This window comes from Oreochromis aureus, linkage group 18 (genome assembly GCF_013358895.1).
Source record: "Oreochromis aureus strain Israel breed Guangdong linkage group 18, ZZ_aureus, whole genome shotgun sequence".
Classification (NCBI taxonomy): Eukaryota; Metazoa; Chordata; class Actinopteri; order Cichliformes; family Cichlidae; genus Oreochromis; species Oreochromis aureus.
This window is the reverse complement of record NC_052959.1, coordinates 36,933,847-36,943,601: the sequence shown is the minus strand read 5'-3', so window position 1 is coordinate 36,943,601 and position 9,755 is coordinate 36,933,847. Positions and strand designations below refer to the sequence as shown.

General features: G+C 43.4%; 1 gene segment (V, D, J or C); it reads right to left on the bottom strand.

Moving 5' to 3' along the window:
* Positions 1-8,556: 8,556 nt before the first annotated feature.
* Positions 8,557-9,532, bottom strand: LOC120434161. The segment is given in 3 exon segments: positions 8,557-8,706; positions 9,018-9,313; positions 9,444-9,532. Coding segments are annotated over 3 exon segments (486 nt in total).
* Between the last annotated feature and the right edge of the window lie 223 nt (positions 9,533-9,755).

Sequence of the window (9,755 nt, the reverse complement as noted above, 5' to 3'; positions counted from 1 at the left end):
AAGGACATTGTTACTTGTCCTTTTACTCAGTGTTCTTTTAATCCTTACGTTTACTAAAGTTTTACATCACATAAGTCATTTTCACAATCATTCTACTTTAAAAGATTTCAAGACAGAGCTTATTGTTCTCTGAACTTCCTTGTTTGCTGAGCGGCAGGTAAAGTGCATCTTTTGTTTGTTTGCTTTTGTGTGTTTGTGTTTTCTCTAATGGGCCTCAGATGACTGTTTGCTTAAATTTGGGTCTCAAAGAATCTTTTTTTATTCTGCCTGTACTCTCCACCCTCTTCTTCTATTGCTCAGGTTGAAGCAGAATTTGCCCGTCTTACATCTGTTGACCTGAAAGGGTTCCTTTTGCTGTGCTTGACCATTATGGAGAGGTTCGTGGAGCTGTACAAAATCAAGAGCGGCATAGGAGGGCTAACTAGGCTCATAAGATGCTTCGGTGATGATGTAAGTGTTCAACTGCGAAATGTTCTCCTTTGTTTAAGTTTTAGGTTATCCAGTTCAACTGATGAACTCATTGAAAGAAAGCTGATAAGTAAAGTCTGTCATCATATTTCACAACCGGACATTTAGTGTGGTAACTTTTACAGAATCTATGTATATTGGTGGTAGGTTGGATATCATATTCTACTTGAATGTCCTGATAAGCCTGATTCAAAATCTCCAATGATAATCATATATTGATGGAATTATGTATCAAAAAGCTGTGAATTTGGAGCTGTCTACATGCTTCATAAACACTGTTTAAAAAGTGTTTTTGTTTTCTTTTTGACTTCTTTGACCAGAGCCCTACACAAAGGAAGAGGACAGAGGACCTCATTTTCTAAAGGAAGATCCCTCACACACTTTCAAGACTGTGAAGGTTAGCATTGTTTCTTTTAGTAAATTTAATAATGACAGCACCACAGTGAATTTTAAATGAAGCATGTGGCATCTATGAAACAATAGATGCCACATGATAACATGTGTACTTTTTCCTCACCAAATGTATTATTACAAGATCTTTGACACTGGATTTGGTCTGGGTTTCAGAGAAACTAACTGGCAAGCTAGCATTGATATTATTAGTGTCTTGTGTTTATTCATGTCTTCACCAGGGTCTTTGACATTTCGCTGCTGTACTGTTCACTTCAGCTTTACGTTTGATTTCTCACATTGTATATTGTAATGGCAGAGATATTAGGATATTTAAGGGGCTGCAGTGGCTGCTACAGCTGTGGGGGCAATACTTTGGTGAAATGTCCTGGACCCTGGAAAAGAGACTGTGTAGACTGGGTAAGCAATTAAAGGTTACTGGCCGAGAGTCATTGGGCAGCTGGGTAAAGGTGGATGTTGATATTCAGTGCCAGTTATGCAACCTGTTCAGCCACGTCTATATGCTCTTTTTCATGCTGTTAATATAGGGGAAAAATAAACTTTAATCAATAAACTGATTAAAGAAGCGTTGTCTATGGAGCCACAATCTGATCCTGTAGTGTAGCTGCAGTTTGCACATTTCATGTATTCTCAGCCAGATTTGGTTTAGAGCACAGCCAATATTTAGCATAAGTAGATTTAAATTCACACACTGGTGATGGCAAGCTACATTGTAGCCACAGCCGCCCTGGGGCGCACTGACAGAGGCGAGGCTGCCAGACATTGGCACCACCGGGCCCTCTGGCCACCACCAGTAGGCAACAGGTGAAGTGTCTTGCCCAAGGACACAACGACTGAAACTGTCGGAGCCGGGGCTCGAACCGGCAACCTTCCAATTATAAGGCGAACTGTCAACTCTTGAGTCACGATTCAGTCATCCACCCATGTGTGTGAATGACTGAATGTGTAAAGCGCTTTGGAGTCCTTAGGGGACTAGTAAAGCGCTATACAAGCTACAGAGCCATTTACCATTTAAATTGAAAATTTTGTTTGAATTCTGCAGTTGAAGACATGCTCAGTTATTTATGAACATGGTCTTTGTTTAAAGCAAGAAATGGATTTGTAACATGGGGTGCATATCTCATTCTGAAAAAACTTTAACAACTAATAAGTGTTACCCAAAGCCAATCACCATCATCCAAAGCATCAGTATGGCTCTTCTTTGGAAAGACATGAATTCTTAAGCACAAGGGATATTGTGTAATTGTAATTGTGTAATTTTTTTTTTTTTTTTGTCTTTGAACCCTTTTATAGCCGACAGGTTTTGAAGACACGTTTTCTAAGAGGATGAAAGTTGGCATTGCGATGGTGAAAGAAGAAGACATCATCGATGTGTTGGTTGTCCTTGAGGCGGCAGTAATCCTGTCTAATCTGAGGGATGTCTCAAGTGCCATTTCCATGCTGATGGGCCTTCTTTTGCCCTCAACATAGACTATCCAAAGGAACTTAAGGACATCTTTGAAGTCATTCAGAACATCCTAATGAACATTGGTGGAAGGCAGTGCATCTCACTAGTGCATGGTCTAAGAAACAGACTCTTGCAGAAAGCCATGCAGAACTGTAATTGTATGCTCACAGCATACAATTGCCTTAGTGTTAAGGACAGTTTTATTTTACTGTTTGTTTTTTATTCTTGCAAGTTCTCATTCTCACTTTTATATGTCACTAAATGACTACACTTTACATTCCAGATTAGACAATTACTCATTTGTTCATGGTTTAAGAAACTTATGTGAACAACAATATAATGCTGGACTTTGCAGATGCTTATCTCATGCAAGTCAGTAGTTTTTCCTTTGTTTTGCAATTGAGCAGACTCAAACTGATGTTTCTGAAATATCCATATTATCAAATGTTTCAGAAGCATGCAGTCATTTTCAGAGATATTGGTTCTGTGGAATTTGTTGCAATTGTAAACGAAGACAAATACAAGAGTTTGATGTCTTACTTGTTATAAACTGATCTTTACTGTCACTTATCAAAGGTTTTGTACTATTTTAATATTTCAAGTTTTATGCTAACAGGTGTGACTGAGCACAATGAAGTTTTAAAATTTTGCAAATGTAAAGAATAACTTTTCTAAAATAGCAAGTGTCCCGTTGATACATTACATTAATGCAGACTTTATGTTGTTACTTCACAAGAATCACTACTGCTCCTAGAGTATTGGTCAGAATTTAATCTTCACCCAAACTGGGCTCAAGACCAAGTTCAAATTTATTGTTTCACAGGAGCAGCCTTTGAGTTTTGATGGATTGTGAGCCTGATGAGCTACGTCACTGATTTTTCTGTTTCTCAGATGACTAAGATGGCACAATAAATGGTGAATGTTGGGTGCTCATGAGTAATTGTCTTGTCATGTTCTTAAAACAAACTTTCTGTATGAAATGATCAGATAGACTTTAATGGAATCTGTGGGGTTTTATTTTTTTTCTGTAAACAACAGAAAATTAATTTAAAGGAATGTAGGTATTTAAACCTGAGCTCTAAGATGCACCTAACAGGTAGTTTTGCTGAAATGGATGTTAGAAAGCTAAAAAACAAAACAAAACTTAAGATGTTTAATACACATTTTCTTTACATCCAGTCAATCAACTCTGATAATTAAAATGAAACTGATTTACAAGTTCACTCAGCTACCTTAAGGAGCTCAGTTAATTAATAAACTTAAATCAACTTAGCTAACAGATTATGTTAGTTAAGCTAAAATAGATTCCTAAGTTAAAAGAACTACTAAAGTATTTGAATTAACTAAAAACCCAAGTCAACTGAACTAGGACAAGAGTTTAAACAACAGATTATTTTAATTTAGCTGAAAGGGTTTTCCCAAGTAAAAATGACAATTAAAGGAGTTGAACTGACTAACAAATCTCAGTCAACTAAACTAAGACGAAAGTTTAGACAACATGTGATTTTTCATTAAGATAACAATTGGTTGTGTTATAAGAACAAACTCTATTTCTTGACTTAACTTAAAATTTTAAGGCAGCCCTTTACCTCATATTTTTAAGTTGAAACAACAAGTTATATTTTACAGTGAAGGAACAGAATTTATTTCATTTGACAGACTAGTTACACAATATGGGATCAACAAGAAAAGATTTTTAGAATATCAGCAAATTAAATCCATAGTAAAAAAGAGATTTAAACCAGGTCAAGATGAACTACAAACACCACCAAGTGTGGTTCAATTTCTTACTCTTAAAACCCCCAAATTACTGTCCAAAATATACAGAATGCTTTCTAAAATAGATGAATCAATATCACTTCCTATTGCAAAATGGGAAGCGGATTTATCAGTTAACTTAGACCAAAACTTCTGGTCTCAGATTTGCTTAAAAACCTTTTATTTAATTAGAAATCCCAGTCTTCAATTAATTCAATACAAAATACTACATAGAGTGCACTATACAGGTCATCGGATGTTCAAGATGGGCTTTTCGTCTACCAACAACTGCTCACACTGCCAAACCAATACACCGGACAATTATATCCACGCTCTTTGGTTCTGTCCACCAGTTCAGAAGTTTTGGCGCGAGATATGTGAAGACTTATCAAAGTGTCTGAAATGTAACATTCCAACTTCCCCTTTAGTGTGTTTGTTGGGCAGCTTAGATAATGTCACTACGGAAAGAATATAGCCCATATGGTTTTCACTGCCCTGTGCATAGCCAAGAAAACAGTCCTCATGAACTGGAAAAATAAAAATAATCTTAATTTTAACCAATATAGAAATTATCTATTAGATTACATTAGTCTTGATACAGCCTCTGCCACCACATCAGATCAATTTCTCTGGGCTCCTTTGATCAGCTCCATCACCTAGTGGGGTGGGGGTCATAGTTTGGTCCCACCTTCACTGTTGTGATAGGTGTGGGGGTAGGGACAGGCTTAGGGCATCGGGGGGTTCCCCAGGAGCATCTTCCTTGGGGGGCTCAACCCGGGGTAGCGGTCATGGCCAATTAAGGGCTCTGTTGGCTCTTGGGTGACGGTTTCCTCGTGGCTGCGTGCAGCAGGGGCTAGGGAGGGTCTGTGCTGACGGACGTGGGTTACTGACCTGGTAGCCTGGCTGCCCCTGGGTGGGTCCGGGATGGGCGTGAGGTTCTGGGGTCGTTCCGTCTCTGGGCTGGGGCCCTGGCCGGGCCTCAGGGGCCTGGGTCCTGGTTGGTGTGTTGCCGGGGTTGTGGGCGGGTGGGTGTATGGGGGCCCAGCCCTGGCGCAGGGTGCCGCGGTGCATCGAGCCACCTGGGGGCTCTTCAACTGGTGGGGAGGTTGTCACATCTTGCAGGAGCTTTCCTCTCTTGGGAACTCTCTGCAGGAGGGGAGATACAGGAGAGGTGGAGGAAGCTCTCTGCCTGGGCGTCTATTGTCTTGTGTAGTCTGGAAGATGAGTGGATGATGGGGTGGGTGTAGTTTTCTCTGTGGTGGGGTCGGGTGGACTGTCCCGGGCTCTGTGGGGCTGGGCGGCTGCACTGGGCCCCGGTCCGGATGGGCCTGGGCCCCCCTTTCCCTGGCGGGTTGCAGAGTATGGGGGTGCCTACTGGGGTCAGCGGGGGAGCTGGCCCCAGGGAGGGGTCACTTGCCCCTCCCTTCCTTCCTTCCCCATCTCCAGCTGCCTCCCTCTTCTCGCTCCACCACAGTCACCCACACATGCAGGGCCTTGGGGTAGGGGTGTGTCACCAGGGTGCAGGGAGGCATCCCCCCTCTGTCCCCTTCTGGCTGCCTCTGCCTCAATTTTATCCCACAACTTAGACATTCACATTACTCACACTCTCATTACACATACATATAGGATCTTGGGGGTGGGCACGCCACACAGAATCCAAATTACCATCAGGGTGTACACCTCACCCCTGGCGTCGTTGCCCACCTCTCAATTTTAAATACACGTAGACATTAAGGGCTAGCAGGAGGGGCGATGCGCCTACCTGCTGCTCTGGCAGGTGGCTCCATGCCCTCCTGGGTTTTAAATGCACCTTAGAACACACATACATCAACACTACATATGAGCGGGTGGAGGGAGGTTTGGAGTCTTCACACACCCCCATTCTCTGCGGCCTGCTGGAGCGGGGGGGCTAGGAGGAGGAGTTGGCCGTCCGACTGGGGTCTGGAATGTGGGGCCTCCCTGCTGCTGCGGAGTCGGGGCGGTCTGCTTCTCCCCACCGCAGGGAAAAGGGTAACACCACCTGGGTCTGGGTGCAGTTTCCCCCTCCAGGGGCAAGGGTACCCGGACCCGGTTCTTAGAGTACGCTTGGGGAGAGTGATTGTGTGTACAGCGTCTCTTTATGTCTGTCTCCGCGTTGGTTGAGTGTGGAATAATTGCCTATGAGAGCATGAGGGTGGGAATGGATGTTTGTATCTGTGTGTGCCTGTATGTCTGTGTCTATATGTCAGGTTGGGTATCAGACGCCACCTCTCTGGGGACATCTCAGGCCCTCCAAGGTTTGGAGGCCTATCTCCCCCCACCACTTCCCCTGCCGGTGGTGGACGCCCTCAGACATCGGTGCGTTGGTGGTTCTCTGTGTCCGGGGGTGGGCGCCCAGGTACACACCGGCTCACTCCTTGGCGGCTGCTTATCGGGGCCTGGAGCCTGGGGCTCGCTCGGGCCACTCGGAGGCGGGTGCCCTCGGCCTCTCGGCCGGGGCTCGATCACTCAGGCACAGCTGGCTGCCGGCGGAGCTCACGGGCACGTCACTGCAACCCCCCCTGGCTTCTGCTCCGCGGCTGCTGAGTGACCCCTCATCTGGGACTCTCCTCAGCTCTTTCTGGGATAGTGACGCGGCTGCCCCTCTGTTGGTCTTCCTTGGTCTCTTGTGTTCTGGGGCCTCTGGATGTCTGGAGTTTTGATCTCCTCCATACCTGCTTCATGCCCTGGAGGACGGGCAGTGGCCCCCCACACCCTCTAGCAGATCATTACATGAAGGAACCTTTTTAAAACAAGCTGTTCATGCTCACAGGTGTACACACACAAACTACACCCTTTTGGCTCTTACCTCAAAGCACACTGTGCGCTGTCGATCTTACGTGCTGCACAATAATGTTTAATATTTAGTATTTACTGTCATATTCCATAGATCATTGTGATGTTGTTTATTACTCTCGTTTTCTTCTGCTTGCTTTCTCTTTTTCTCAACAGGTGATCCAGATGATCGATATATGTATTTTTTTGTCTGCTTATTCTGTTGGTTTTTTTGGTTTTTGCCCTTTTTCCCGTCCCTCTTCCCGCTGTTTTTCTTTCCCTCTTTCTTTCTCCCTTTCTTTCCCCAGTTAAGTCTGTCCCGTATTCAGCAAGTGAAAATAAAATAAACAATAAAGGTGAATCAAATGGACCATTACGGCAAGGCTGGGATGGTCCATTTGGTAAAAATAAATCCGTTGGGCATCTGTCTTCGCCTTTAGACAATAATTCTGATGGCAAAAGAACCAAACGGGACAGGTTAAAAAAACAAAAACAAAAAAAAAAGAAAAAAAAAGAGAATTATACCACGGAGTCAGGTACTTCTGATTTGAGGCCTTAGTTTTCACAGGAGCTACAGTATCCAGAGTCGTACGTAGTGAGGAGGTAAAATTATTAACAAGATAATCGACCTCTGTTGGAGTAGCGTTCAGATAGCTGCTCTGCTCTATGTTGGTACAGGGCATTGAAGATGATAACAGTGGGTGGATTATATTCTTAAACTTAGTTACAGCACTTTCAGAAAGACATCTACTGTGATAAAGTCGAGTCTCCACTGCTGTGTAATCAATTATTGTAAATGTAAATGTTATCAGGAAATGATCAGACAGCAGAGGGTTTTCAGGAAACACTGTTAAATGTCCAGTTTCTATGCCATATGTTAAAACAAGATCTAGAGTGTGATTAAAGTGGTGGGTGGGTTCTTTTACATTTTGAGAGAAGCCAATTGAGTCTAATAACAGATTAAATGCCATGTTGAGGCTGTCATTTTTAGCATCTACATGGATGTTAAAATCACCCACAATAATTATTTTATCTGAGCTGAGCACTAAATCAGATAAAAGTCTGAGAAATCAGAGAGAAACTCTGTGTAAGGCCCAGGTGGACGATAGATGATAACAAGTAAGACTGGTTTCTGAGTTTTACAGCTGGGGTGGACGAGGCTAAGCATCAGGCTTTCAAATGAATTAAAAGTCTGTCTGGGTCTTTGGTTGATTAATAGGCTGGTGTGAAAATTGCTGCCACACCGCCCCTCGGCCTGTGCTTGAGGTTTCTGGTAGTTAGAATGACTCGGGGTGTTGATTCATTTAAACTAACATAATCATCCTGCTGCAACCAGGTTTCTGTAAGGCAGAGTAAATCGATTTGTTGATCAATTATTAAGTCATGTACTAACAGAGACTTGGAGGAGAGAGACCTAATATTTAATAATCCACATTTCACTGTTTTACTCTTTGGTTCAGATGTGGATACTGTATTGTTCTTTCTTTGGGATTTTTTATGTTTAAATTGTTTGTTGCTGGTGTTTAGTTTGTCTTTTGTCTGTTTGGGAGCTGACACAGTCTCAATGGAGATGGGTTTTGGGGGGGTAGCAGGAGGAGAGAAGCTGCAGAGAGGCGTGTAAGACTGCAACTCTGATGCTGGAGAGGAGTTTGTTCAGGGACCTCGTCTCCATCACACCTTCAAACGTGTCCAGTTTGCAGCCAATCAAAGAGCCATGATGATGATGATGTCACCAGCTGAAGGACCTCAGCTTCCAGAGGAAACAGAGCCTGCTCGTCTCCTTGTCTCCGGTCTCTGTGTTGGTCTTCCAGTTCAGCCCAGTTCAGAGTCTAAGGTGAACATGGTGAACAGGAATGGAGACAGCACTGTCCTCTGTAGAGCTTCTGTACTGCAGCTGGTCAGTGATGTAGTCGGTAATCTATTAGATGATGGATGTGTTTACTGACAGCTCCTGCAGCTTCTCTCTCAGCAGCAGTTTCTCAGTTGTGTTAAAAAAACTTGAAAATCAAAGACGATGGTCCTCAGTGTGTCATCAGTCCAATGACACAAGAATCAGAGGTTTAACAGTGTGTGGCTCCCTCTAGTGGATGTTGTGGAGTATTCTGTTGTCTTTGTACAGAGTTTGGGTGTTTCCTGTCACTGTGGGCTGCAGAGCACAGTAGTACACAGCAGAGTCTGTCACTGCAGCAGAGGAGATCTCCAGATCTGCACGTTTCTCTGTTTTGTCAATGTGAGCTGAGAATCCCGACACAGCTTCATGAACTGATCCTCCCTCTGTGATGTAGAGCAGGAACTCTGGTCTGGATCTCTGGTATTGTCGGTACCACTGGATATTGTTGATAAGACCATCGTATGTACAGGTCAGGTTGATGTTTCCTCGCTCTGCAACAGCTTCTTCAGCACGTTCCTGCTTTATGCTGTTCATGGAGCCCAAAGCTGCAAATGAATGATTCATGTCAGTCAGTCTTTTTCTTTCTTTGTGAGCATAATGAGATGAAGAAATCTGCTAATAATAACTCTGATCAAATCTTGTCACAATGAGACTTTTCTGTGTTCTAACACTCACCTATGCAGTGAGAGAAAAGTACAAACAGGTAAAGGAACATGTTTCAGGTGTTGAAGTCACACAGCAGATGAACAAAGTTCAGCAGGATGAAAAGACTAAGCAGCCTCTCTGCTGCACAGCCTTCTCCTCAACATCAGGCTGTAGTTCTGCAGAAAGAGACCATCTCATTGGCTGAGTTCAGCATCAGTGGGTGGAGCCAGAGAGAAACCTGTTTAGAGTCTTTATGAACAGCAAAACATCTGCTGGTTGTTTTTACAGCTGTTCTTGTTGCATATGTGTTTCTTTCAGACTGAAACGTTTTGGAGGAGAGTA